The sequence below is a fragment of the Misgurnus anguillicaudatus genome, chromosome 18, assembly GCF_027580225.2.
Source record: "Misgurnus anguillicaudatus chromosome 18, ASM2758022v2, whole genome shotgun sequence".
NCBI classification, from domain to species: Eukaryota; Metazoa; Chordata; class Actinopteri; order Cypriniformes; family Cobitidae; genus Misgurnus; species Misgurnus anguillicaudatus.
The window spans coordinates 26163254-26177283 of record NC_073354.2 but is presented as its reverse complement, the minus strand read 5'-3'; the positions used below and the strand labels follow the sequence as shown (position 1 = coordinate 26177283).

General features: G+C 35.5%; 1 protein-coding gene across 2 annotated transcripts in view; it reads right to left on the bottom strand.

Moving 5' to 3' along the window:
* The window catches only part of snap25a (synaptosome associated protein 25a), a 34576-nt gene that overhangs the window by 5284 nt on the left and 15262 nt on the right, over positions 1–14030 (bottom strand). The window contains exons 3-5 of one of the 2 annotated variants that reach the window (XM_055186769.2): positions 13050–13091; positions 8869–8917; positions 3681–3798 (exon numbers count right to left, since the gene is read on the bottom strand). In XM_055186769.2, coding sequence (XP_055042744.1) covers positions 3681–3798; positions 8869–8917; positions 13050–13091 — 209 coding nt within the window. Of the gene's footprint in view, positions 1–3376; positions 3495–3680; positions 3799–8868; positions 8918–13049; positions 13092–14030 lie in introns of both variants that reach the window. The other variant, XM_055186768.2, reaches the window with a different exon arrangement.

Sequence of the window (14030 nt, the reverse complement as noted above, 5' to 3'; positions counted from 1 at the left end):
GCTAATGGTCTAATCAGATTCAATGGATTGTGCTAAGCTATGCTAAAAGTGGTAGCGCCAGACCCGGAGATCAGCTGAATGGATTTCAAAACGGTAAAATCAAATGTTTATCTCTAGGGGAGCTGGAAAATTAGCATATTTTCAAAAAAAGTGGAGTGTCCCTTTAAGAGTTGTTTACAGTTAGACAATAAAGTGTACCACGAAGGGTTAAGATTATTATTGGAAAAGATAATGGTAAATCAAATTACTTTTTGAAACGAATGAAATTACCAATTATTGTTAATTATAGCTTCACTTACATGGAAATTATCTAAAACATGCAATCTTGTCAAATACGACAACAACCTATTATTATTTATTACTGTTTATTGTTGTAGACATGGCAGTAGGCTTGTCTGTTCATCAAGGCCAGATATAAAACAACAATAATCAAAGCCAAAGATTGAATATAATAATCATTATAATCATAATTGCCACTGCAGGCAATTCTAACTTTTAATATGAAAGCATAATATTCATTTCAGAGAGCAGCAAGAATATAACATTTTTCATATATTCTTGTTTTGCATAGTTGAGTTGTGTTTTTCTCTGTGGGTTGCTGATATGGATTTTGGTTTTAATATTTCTTGGCTTGTCTATGCAGAGATGGCCAAGCCTCCCACTGCAGTATTATTTATAGAGACGGACTAAGGCTTCGATTCCCCTCGGCTGTCTCCCCTCCTTTCTCTCTCTGAACAGCATGTTGAGCTTTATCTAATATGAAAGAACGGTTAATACTCAAACTAGCAAACACTGCCTAAAATACTGATAGTATTATCATTATTTTTCCTCTTTATTCTAAAGTACTGTACACACAACCCAATCTCATGGCAAGTCGTGTTATAGCCACAAAACACTTGATTAATCCATTCGCGTTCATGGACACGACCCTCCGCCCTCTTCGTGCCACTGAGCACGGATGTATTTCCGTCTCAGTCAACACAAATTTCCACAAATAGCTCTCGTGTTCGTGGCACGACTTTCTTTTTCGTGTCATTTTACGCACTGTTCTCTCATTGCTTTTTTCTACCTTTTTACTGTTGTCGCTTGGGGTTGGGGTTAGAATTACTTTTTGTTACATTTCAGACATCCTAACCCAAACCCCAACTCCAACCCCCACCCCAAGCGAAAATAGAAACCAAAACATAAAATCCCAAACCCCAAATCTAACCCCAACCCCAAGCGACAATGCTTTAAAAATAGGAAAAACAATGAGGAAAACAACACGTAAAATGACACGAAAAAGAAAGTTACGGAGCCCCCAAGGGGACATGGAGCAAAAATTTAATAAAGTTTACTATCGCGTTTAGTTTCACGTGCAAACACGAAAGTTCCACATGCGCATGCGATAGTTTTCAACTAAACTTGAAAAAAAATCTGCACATGAAGGTTTTGCGTGAGTACATGAAAGTTTCACATGAGCACATGAAACTAAACTTTAAGATTTTTTTACTCCAATGTCACCCTAGGAGCTCGGTAGAAAGTCGTGCCACGAACACGAAAAACCACTTACAGAAATCTGTGTTGACCGAGACGAAAAAGACATCCGTGCTCACTGGCACGAAAAAGCAGAAAATCGTGTCCATGAACACAAACAAATCAATCAAACATTTCTTGACTATAACACGACTTCCTGTGAGATTGCTGTGGGTTGGTACACAAGAGCAAATATATCTGTGTGTGCTTTTAAACTGCAACCTTTATAAAAACCTCAAAAAATCAAGATTAAAATTGTATGGCTTGTGGTGCATGTCTTTTCGTGTTAAATTCATCTATATGCTTGTATACTCCTAAAAGTTTTATAAAAAGATACATTTACATTTAAAAATAATAGTTGTCCTCTTCCAGAAAAGCAGACAAAAATATTATTTTTATCCAATCAAATGATTTCTTGATTAATGATGCTTTCTGTCTAACACCTGCAACCAACTAACAAGTTAAATAATATTTAAAATAGTTAGAAATGGTTAAATAATACTAAATAATCTAATCCAAAATCCCAGGACTTCATGATAGGCGTTGCAAAAAAGAACTCTAAATATCTCCACTGTTTCTTTATTTTTTTGACCCAGATCCCATCTGCTACCCTTAGGTAACCAGCAAAAGCACTCTTCCCTGAACTGCAACTATACAAAGAATTCTGTGTACTCCTTTTGGCCAAACTATCTCTGCTAACATCATACGACAGATTTGAGACCGTTAATTCATCAGCATTGTTACTCTGCATTATTGTTTGACATGTCAATATCATTAGCATAATATGCTTAAGCATGCATTTTGCATTCAGGGACATGCTGTTGCAGTCATACAGTGGCATTGATGGATGTGCTTTCAAAGTTGCAAAAAAGTTTATTTAATATCCATAACTTATTTTAATAGTCTTAAAAGAAATAGAAACTTTATTAAAAAAAGACTTTACTTTTAGTGTTTCTCTTATAATAAATATTTTACTCAACTTTGGCACATCCATGCAGTTTTTAGTGGGTTGATTCTTGTTTATTAGGACGTTGAGCCTTAAAATAAGCCTAATATTAGCATGCGGTTTTGAGAAAGGATGTTATGGAAAGGCTGAAGGCCAGACCTGGGGTTGTGCAGCATGCCTTCATACATTTTCATAGATAAACTGTCTATCACAAAGGACCCAGAGCAAAGGCAAATGGGCTGCTGTACTTCTGTGAGCATGTGTGGCCATGCCTGACAGGGAAGCAAGCTGTGCTGAGGACCATGGGTATTGGAGAGCCACCTATGGATGCAAGCCAAGACCAAATGTATTTTGAAATTGAACGTTATTTCAATCTAAAAAATAGATACAAATTAAACAAAACGTTCCAAAAGGTTTCTTTCTGTAAACAAACTATTGTGATCCAGTCTGTGAAAAAGTCATTTTTTATGATTTATTGTTTTCTACATCTTACATAATGTAAAAAAAAACATTTGGTAAAAATATAACTTTGATATTAATGTGAAATCAATGATTGAAATGAAACTTAATGCTCATAATCTTTAATCTGGATTTACCAGACAGAGTCACAATTTTCCATGTTACAATTATTATTCAAATCGCTTTGATCTTTTTTTGACATGGTGGTTCGGATATGTCAACCGGGTGTTGCAACTGCAAAAGTATTACTTTTATAGTTTGACTAATGTTACAACTGAGCAACTTAATAAATGTTTCTGTTTTTCAGATTCAATATTACCGTTCACATTCAAAACGCATTAGGCCCTGAATTGCCTCCAGTAGCAACTCCGGGACGCTTCTGACCGGGGCTTCAGGCTGCTATAGGGCCTCTCTATATGTGATTAATTTTTAGGCAGGCAGGCAGGCAGCACCTACTTGTTACATGGACAGGAACAAAGACCACAGAATTTTCCTAGATCGTTCAAATTCTTTTCTGCATCCTTCATGTCCTTATTGATTTGGTCCATTCCCTCCTCGATGCGCTCCAGTTGCTCTGATTAAACAACAAGTTATTTATCCCCCACAGAACGAAAGCAGGAAAACAAAGGAAAGAGGACAAAGAAGAAGAGACAAAAACTTCAGACAGTCACTGCGACAAAAGGAAACCAAAAAAATAAGGGGAAAAAAAACGGACGCCACCACATACGAACGGCCTCTCTGCCACATGGTCAGTACCTACTTGTTACATGGACATATGAAAAGGCCACAGCATTTCCCTAAATCTTTTAAATTTTTCTCAGCCTCCTTCATGTCTTGGTTGATATGGTTCATGCCATCTTCAACACGATCGAGTTGTTCTGGTCAGGACAAAGGGATGACAGTAGTGGAATGAATTTATTGGCCCTTTTTCAACAATATATGAGAAATGAGCTGGATGTGATATATTTATATGCACTCTGAGGACGCATGCAGTAGAATGGACCTACAGATGCAAAAAATGATGATGTCAAAAGATTCATATTTTAGTATTTAAAGAGGTATTAAAGTAATAGTTCACTCAAAAACAAAAGTTATGCAATTCTGTACTTGTACAGTAATGCAAAAGTGATGTCCACCTCTGAACAATTGACATCTTTATTGATGATAGCCCACATTAAATTTTGTATGCATGTTGCATGAGTTTAGAGTATAAACTTTAATCCTAATAAGCTTAACTTTGAGAAGAATTTAAGGAGGCTTGGGAAAATTTACATATATAACATGTGCAATGTTTATAGAGTTTATAAAAACTTAGCTCAGGACTATGAGTCCAAATAAAGAGTTTGATTCCAAAACGCAATAAATCCATTTTGACTAATTTCAGTTAAAACAAGCTTTCAATACCAAGAAAGTGACAAGATGAAAACCACTATTTTCTGTTACAAACTTTCACATAGCATCTTTAGGTTATAAAAACATAAAAAATTCAAATCCATAATTTGATTTTCAAAGATTTATTATAAAAACTGATAATTTTTTCCACAAAATGCAATAAATCCATGACAAGTTTTTTTTTCAAAATGCAATAAATCTATTGAATCAATATATAAATGTGCATTCATCTTTGCCATGTTATATTCATTTAGTTGACTAGTGGTATACACTGATAAAAAAAAACATTAACCAAAACACTTGACATATTAAGAACGCTGTCATTGCTGCGATTATACGTGGGACGTCGTCGCTGAATGTTTTTCACAGCGATTAGCTGTAAAATGTTTTGGTCCTGCTCGATTTTTGTCGGCTTTGAGTAAAATAATGGAAAGTTTTTCGTAAGATCCCCTGGGGTCAATGTGTTAGCATGGCAGAAGCTTGATGCTGTCGGGAGAACAATCACCCGTCTCCCGAATGCCTCTCGCCTAAATTATTAGATGTTGATGGCTTACGTTTCTTTCCCGTCACAGAAAACCACCACAGGTTTATCAATGCCATCAAAGTATTATTTGTTTTTGTTTGTTTGTTGATCACAAATTCCAAGATGAGGAAAACTAAGATTCCGTGTATTCAACGCGCCACCATTGTTTGTTTACAATGCGTGGAATGGCGCTCTATGATTTGTTGAGCGGATTTATTGCATTCTGCAGAAAAGAAGGAGTGGCGTTTATTGCGTTTTGGGAAATAAGGAGAAAAGATGACAGAATAACACGGCGGATATTGTATTTTGTGTAAAATTAAGAATTTACTTTTAAATACTGAACCTGATACAATGCTGATTTTGGCAGTAACTCATTTTTTTTTAAATGGCGTTTATCGCGTTTTGGAACCAAACTCTTCAAATATTACCACACAAAAGGATCAAATATATTAATAATGTATACTTTATAACCTGTTAGTTATGTTTTCTATCCATTTTTATATATTCTATATGCTGTGGTTTGCCCTTTGTGTCCAGTAAATATCCTAAAAGTTTAGTGTTTTGTATATTTTCTACCATTAATCTTATATTTTGATGGATTAATCTAACATGAGGGGGCATTAAAATCAAATATTGTACAAATATCCCTGGACATCACTCTTGGACATCTACTGTATGTGTGACTTTTTATGTTTTTGAGTGAACTGTCTCTTTAACATTTAACACTTCATCAGATGGATGAATTCACAGCGGACGCTAAGCAGTTTTTGCTTGCTCTGAATTGAATCCCAATGGCAAAAAGCAGACAGACACAGGGTCTCCCGCAAGGGTGGCCTCAGTTTATAGTCCTGTCTCTTTAATTAGACCTTAGAGCTGAACAAAAGGCTGCCCTGATCTCTCTCAAGGCTTTGGGGCTGCTGAGTCATTTGTTTGGAGCAGACAGGCTCCTTTTCTCCTCTGTACGGTGGAAGAGGTTGTATCTTATGCTTTGTTTGTCTTCGTGTGGTTAGGGGATGATATGAGCTGGGTGACCTGTGCAGATGCGGCGTTTGTCGTGCAGACAGGGCGTGTTTGATATTGTTAAGAGGTTTAGTGAAGGTATCAGTCACAGGCAAACTGGGAATGGTTCAAGAGGGAAGAACATTTCAAACGTTTGTGTTTGTTTAATCCCTGGCATTCAAAGATGCTTCCGCTTTTTACATCAGGGCAAAAACAAATTACCGGAAGGATTTTTTTTTAATATTATAGTTTCTCACAAAGAGCAAGGACTTAATTCTTGACTCTAGATCAAGCCCAGCTTAGTGTGAGGGTTTTGTTTAAATAGGCTTTCGGCAGCAATATGAGAGGATGGAAGAGAGATCGCATCCCCTTTAGGATAAGACTAATTACAAGCTGCAAGGAGGCGGGGTCTCATACACATTAGCCAATCAGAGAGCCTCTGAGAGGCTCATGCTTATAAGAAGGTCAGTAGTGTAGCTTTCTTAACCACACTAAGCTAAACAAGCTAATGTGTGATTTTAATGCGAGAACATGAGGCTCACTTTAACTTTTCTTACATTTTAAAGGAATAGTTCACCCAACAATGAAAATTCTCTGATAATTCACTAATGGCGCTTTTCCATTGCATAGTACCCCACGGTTCACCTCACTTTGGCACTTCGTAGTGGGAGGGATTATAGGCGTGTCGTTATATTTGCGCTACCTATTGCTGTGACTTCATACAAGTGAGAGCGTTGTTGGAATGCTATACATCCCCATACATTCAATTATTTCTCAGTCCACCACAAAATGAAAATTGACCACAAATAGATGCTTGCACATCGCGTTTATCACTACCTCTGTATCACATAACAGTTTCTGTACAAACACCCGTGGCGTCAGTCAACGCGTATGTAGCGTATGTGCAGATGTGCGTGTCGCGAATGTGCCGCCACAAACTGCAAGTCTGGAAAAAAACTGGTATGGTGTTCCTGATTTTCAACCTGTGGATGTTTTTCATCGCTGAAAGGGAGTTTGGGAACTTAAAGCAGAGCACAGATGAAAACAGGTTTATTCAAGACAGCACAAGCTAGCATGAAGGTAAAGCTAATCTTTTACATTATAGCCATGACGCTGGTAGTGACGATTCTCTCAATCAGTGATCTACAGTGTTTTCGCATCACGTTTTGGTATCAGCTCAGGTCACTCGGAACCCCAATCGAGGTGGTACTAAAAAAAGTATCAGGTACTACGTACTGCACCCAGTGGAAAAGCCCCCAAAAGTAAGCTGAGCTGACCCAAACCGTGGGGTACTATGCAAAGGAAAAGCGCCATAAATTATATGTTTGTGAAAATCATTGAGAAAATGATTCATATTTTGAAAGGGGGGGGGGGGTCGTCAAAGTGTAAACAAGCACCAAGCATTTGTAAGAAAGAATATTTTAATAAAAATGTTTAATAAACAAGCTGATATGAGCAATACATTCGGCAGCACATCAGTAACGTCAAATCTCAATTGTTCTCGTACACTGAAAAAATGATTCATTCAATTTACTCAATTTTTTAAGGTAAGTGGTTGCAATCAACCCATTTAAGCTACATTTAAACAAAAAAATTAGAAAAACAAAACAAAAAACTTTTGTTTAAATGTAGCTTAAATAAACCGATTGCAACCACTCACCTTAAAATTAATTGAATTATTAAATGTCTTGTGACCATAGGCAGAGTTTCGCACCTACCGGCACTGCAATACATTGAGATTAGCAAGAGAGTGCGGCTTCATGGTTTTTAAATAAAGTTTATATGAATTAACTATTTAAGCCTTACTTTATTCAGTTTACTCATTAAACTATTAAGATTAGACAAATAAAATATTAATTCTCATATTTCTATTTCATTATTAGCTCAGACAAAAACATAATTGTCTCTGGTCTGGGGGGAAATGCCCCCTCTGCCCCCCCCCAAACTCTGCCTACTGTATGCTTGTGACACAACATGCATATGACAACTAGTCACTAGACATGTGAGAACAATTGAGATTTGACGTTACTGATGTGCTGCCGAATGTATTGCTCATATCAGCTTGTTTATTAAACATTTTTATTAAAATATTCTTTCTTACACTTAAATTTAGCTAAATATTCGCTCACAAATATTTTGACATTTTTAACCCACTGGAGTAATTTGGATTACTTTAATGATGGATGTCCAGCATGCGCTTTTTGGTGCTTCGCTATTCTGATCAACATGATGGCATTTTAATATAAAATTGTTTGTGTTCAGCCTTAGAAAGGAAGTCAAACACATCTGGGATGGCATGAGAATGAGTAAATTATGAGAGAACTTTCATATTTGGATGAACTATTCCTTTAAAATAACATTGTTGGGTGATATCTGGTTTCTATAATATTTGAATTCAGCCAGGGATTATACAAAGGAGTATTAGTGCAGTTTATGGAAAAGAGTGACATTTGTCATTACCAGCTAAATCGATCGTTGCTTTATTTGATTTCTCAAACTACTTTAGGTTTTTAGTGAAGGTGATGGCAACTAGACTGACAGTAATAAGATTTTAAATGCAGATATTAAATGAAGAGTTGTAGTGGCTGGTCCTGTGTCTTTGGTAAACGTATGATTGAAAGCATATGAAATTAAAGAAGAAAAAGTGTTAGAAAATATTTTCTTCAGAGAAAGCAGTTGAAATCAAAACTTAATTGCATTTCACAGAAATGATTGTCATTGTTTGTATGCACTGAAAAAATGATTAATTCAATTTACTACTTTTAAGTGGTTGCAATCAATTTATTTAAGCTACATTTAAATAATAGTTTTTGGTTTTGTTTTTCTAATTTTTTTTGTTTAAATGTAGCTTAAATAAATTGATTGAGACCACAAACCTTAATGATTTGACTAAAAGATCCATTTGTGATACGTTAAGTCTGAAAAATCAATTTTAAACACTTTTTATTTTAATATCTACAATATTGCACTGTAGAAATCTAAAATATTTATTATGAGTTCATGTGTTTGTCATCTAAAATACATCCACACTTACCTCCCTGCTCATCCAGCATAACCAGAGTCCTGATACCGGCATCTTTACTCTACGCATCATGAACCACGATGAGGAAGGGATTGACCAGAAGGTGAAATGCATGAAAAAAGAAGTGGAAAATACATAAGAACAAAGACAATGAGGTAAGATTAACATGATACTAATCTACATTAAAAAGAAGAGTCACAGCTGTCATAAAATGTGTTGTGTCTTGTGAGTCTGTGTTTTTTAACTGTGGTGCCATGCAGAGCATCGACACAGCTTAATGTTCTTCTATCTTTCCTTCGACCAAATAAGGAGATGCTAATTACGTTGGAGCATACAGTCCGGATCAATACGCACTCTCTGTGCTAATGTGAGAGAATCCGATTCGAGTCTTTTCCAAGCTCTGAATACATTAGATCCTTCTAACTATAGCTTAAGATTTAAGTCAAAGATAGTGTTCGATTGGTATAAAAAAGCCATCAATGAAGTACACCATATTCTGCAAAGAATTTGTAAAATTGGATGTGAAACCCAATTATACGTAATAATTTAAAATAACAAAATGTTAGAGGGTTGGACTATTTAGGCATTACAACAAATATGATCTCATTGATGGTATTAAAGGTGCAGTGTGTAATTTTTAGAAGGATCTCTTGACAGAAATGCAAAATAATATACAAAGCTATATTATCAGTGGTGTATAAAGACCTTTCATAATGAACCGCTATGTATGAGACGTTTTTATTTACATATACAGAGGGTCCCCTTACACGGAAGTCGCCATTTTGTGACTCCATGTTTCTACAGAAGCCCTTAATGGACAAACTTTTTTTACTAAGTTGTCTCTGATGACATGTTTGTCCAATGGTGGCTACCGTAGCTTCTCTATGTGATTAAAAAAATGAAGGGTAAGCAGTGGACTGAACCGTTTGCAATTCACCAGCACCACTAGAAGCAGCTAAAATTTACACACTGCACCTTTAAAGGGATAGTTCATGCAAAAATGATAATTCTGTCATCATTTACTCACCCTTCATGTTTGTTTCTTTATTCTGTTGAACATAAGAGAAGATATTTTGATAAATGATACTAAGCACACTGTTGATGGCACCCATTGACTTCCATAGTATTTCTTTATCGGACTTTGTAAGTCAATGTGTACCGCCAAATGTGCGCTTGCCATCATTTATCAAAATATCTGTTGTGTTCAAAAGTAATACAGGTTTAAAACAACATGAGGGTGAGTAAATGATGAACTATCCCTTTAAGCATTAACCTATATGGACAATTTCCCTTCATTCTTCTTATAGACGATTGGGCTCAGATTAATTAAAAAGTCTATATATTATTTGGCTTGTTTAAAGGTTATTAAATAAATGACATTAATGTAACACTTCTTCTGCTCCCTGACCTCCCTGAGCAAAAGCCAATAGAGATGTGGTATTTTTTCCATTCATGTGCTTCATAATGGTTTTACTGTACATTTCCCTGGGGTGGTGTGTATTACTCATTGACTCGTTTGCCTTTAATACGTAAATTTGCTTTGGGACCATCACCGTTTGGTCACTCGCGTCCCAGGTTTTTCTCTGTGTGACTTACAAAAATACGCTTCCGTGAATCAGTCTGGGAAATTTATAGCGCTGTTTTCTGGAAATAACAGGCTGCTGTGACATTTCTAAAGAAGTGCAGCTTCAGCACTTGGAGGGAAAACAGAATATCGATACTCGGGATTATCTGGAGGCTCGGTGGTGCATAAATCAGCAGGATATGAAGCAACAGCCCCCTCCTTCCGGATGGGATCACAAAGTGAACTAAATGGATCCTTGGGGATTAATTTGTTTGTGCCATAAACCACGGAATTTCCACACAGCAGTAAAAGCTTGGAACGGACTGGATGGTTCTGCTGGTATAAATAATGAATGCGATTTACCTGCTATTTGACCTAACACAAGAATACTGCTGATCACCGATATTTGCAAAAATGTCTGCAACCTTTGGCTGTAACTAAAACATAAAAAGGGATCCTGGCATCTATGTGCTGTAGCTAAACTGGTAGAGCTGTGCATTAGCAGTGCAAAGGTTGTGAGTTTGATTCCTATGGGACACATATGCTAATAAAAAATGTCTACCTTAAATGCACTTTTATGGTGTCTACCAATATAGCTACAGTAAATATGATACAGTAAAGATTATAGCACAACTGAATACGATCTTATTTATTCTGGACTTATCACATCTGCCAGATGTGGCCTAATCATCTCATTATTAGTGCATAATATACTGTGAAAACTTGAGATGCTGCATACATATACAGTACTGTGCAAAAGTCTTAAGCCACCACCACCAGACTTGTTGTTTTAGAAGTTTTAATGTCCATCCATATTTATTTTTTAATCTATTTTATTAAGATACAAACAGAAAATACAGGAAAGATGTACAAAAAAAAATAATAGTTTTATTTTTCAGGACTAAATGTCTTCTTTAGGCATCGTCTGTGTTAAGTGTGACCTCTCTTGGCACTAAACATATCTTGAGCGTTTTTGAGCAGGAAAAACACTAATTTCTTTCAAATGAATTAGGATTTAATTTTATTTAGGTTTAAGAGATCCTGCAGTTTCCTGTTATTCCTCAAGTGGAAGGGGGTTTACCCTAAAAACCTGACACATCAGTTTACATTTTTATACAGTTTTAATACAACATACACATTTCCTGTACTTTCTAGATTTATTCTTTTTAAAGAGACTGAGAAACAATTATATATGATCACTATAACATTGCAAAAACAACAAATCTAATTGTGGCAAGGTGGCCTAAGACTTTTGCACAGTACTTTATGTTTTCTTAATCTCTTTTACTATCCAAAACCCTAAACATAGTTTAGATTACTAAAATAATCTAAACTAGCTAAAGCACAGTTCTGCAGACTAAAGCGCTCATGATAAAACAACACACTCAGCAAGATATTTATAAAATTGGATTACGGCACATGAATTCTTGTCACCATCTGTTTTTCTCTGTTTATTAAACCTTTTTTTTTTTTTGAGTCTTTACTTAGGGAAACTTTTCTGTCCCAAGGATGAGTTTTTAATACAAACATACAATTTAATTTTAAAAGATAATAACTTTAAACTTTTCATTGCATACCTTTAATTGCTTTTTAATCATTATTTTAATGTTTTAAAATGATACATGTCATTTATTTTGGGCTTCACGACTCACATCTTTATTCCATGATGGTATTTTAAAATTAAGGACCATTCAAAATGATCATTAAATATTGATTAGCCATTTTTTATATTCAAAATATTTTTTAGTTTATTTCAAGTGGTCAAAAGTGCCCCAATTGATTATATACTGATTTATTTACCCCGATAGTATATCTCTTGCAAAACGAGATAAATCCATTTTTTTACATTTTTGTCAAAACATGTTTATTATTATGTTATCATGTTATTATTTTGTTTTATGGTGCTACTTAGCTGTATTTTTTAAGTTATGAAGGTTTAAATCAAAACAAACCAACTGAAGTTGAATTGAAATTAATTGGAATGCACAACCAAAAAACGAGATTTTTGAACAATTAAAAAAACGGTGGTTATCTTGTTTTGCAACGAAACTCTTCAAATATATATGTATCTTGTTTTGCAACGAAACTCTTCAAATATATATGTATCTCTCTCAAGGGTTTTTTCCCTCCTAGGAGTTTTCCCCCTGGACTAGCCAGGAGGGTTTTTCTCCTAGGGGGTTTTTCATCCCCTGGAGAGTCGGCCACCTTTGGCTTAACTTACTACTTTACTGTATACGTTACATTATTACTATGCTCGTTTTTCTATGCTTTTCATACATCTATTAATTTAAAGCTGCTTTAAAACAATATTGTGAAAAGCGCTATATAAATAAAAATTAATTGAATTTATAATTATAATGGATTTTACAAAGTCTTATTATAAAACACATATAGGGTCAGTTTTCCAGACAGGGTTTAGATTAATCCAGGGCTAGCCCTTTGTTATATCAGGACATTTAAGTCGTTTGTAAAAATAATCCTTGCAACAATGGTGTGCATCTTGAGACACTGATGTATGTTAAGATATGTGTTTTTAAATTAAGGCAGCTCAAACATGCATTTTAGTTTGGGACTAGGATAAACCCTGTCCGGGAAATAATGCCATAATATTTGGTTATCTTTCTCTTACCTCTTCCACAAGCTGAAGCATACGGCGGGTGCTCTCCAGTGACTGTAGGTGAGAAGAGACGTGTTAAAAACAGATTACATAACAAACAAAAAAGATTAAGCTTCCTGCTTCTGAAAAGGTTTTTAATACATATTATTATCACAAGTGGTTTAGAGTAATCTGGTTACCAAAACTCAAAATATACAAAATATTTACTAAAAAATGAAATTTGTCCTCTGTGTGCACCAATGCTTTCTATTCATTTAAGTATATTTTTTACTGAATTTTTGCAGTGATGACTAAACAAAAAAAAACCATGATGCAACCATCAGCATTTATCAAATAATTAAAGAAGACTCGATTGCATTTTTTAAATGGATGAACAGTCTATCTCTCTGTTCACTGGTCAGTGATCTGGTATAAATGGATAATTCTGCACCCACATCAGTCCAGTCATAAACATCAGTCTTCTCTCTCCATTCAATCTCTTTTAGCACCTCCACGCTGACGTATCCCCCCGTCTCCCACTGAGCTAAAGAGCCAAAATCAATGGCCTTCACAAACACCTCAGTTAAGCCCCTTTTCTTTTTCTAACTATACTTTACAAACACTGTGCACATCTCATTGTGCACTTTCTAAATGAATCTACAGGCATTTTCACACAAATGTCATGGACTGAGTGTCTGAATTATTATTATGAATTCAGACCTTGGTGAATCACACGCCGGGGGGTATTTTTTTAAGCGAGAAACGCTGTTTTTGTATTCTGCTCGGCTGTGAGAGTTATAACATGGGGCGGCAGTGAGAAGCTCCATCAGGCTGCAAACACGCACAGATGCCACCCCCCACACAGCAAATGCTGCAGAGTTATATAACACTAAGTGCAGGTGAAACCACCCAGCATATAACCAACACACCCGGACCTCTCATAGTCCCAGCTCACTTGTGGTCTACATTAAACTCTGTATACTCTAGTTATATATATAACACTATTTAAAATAA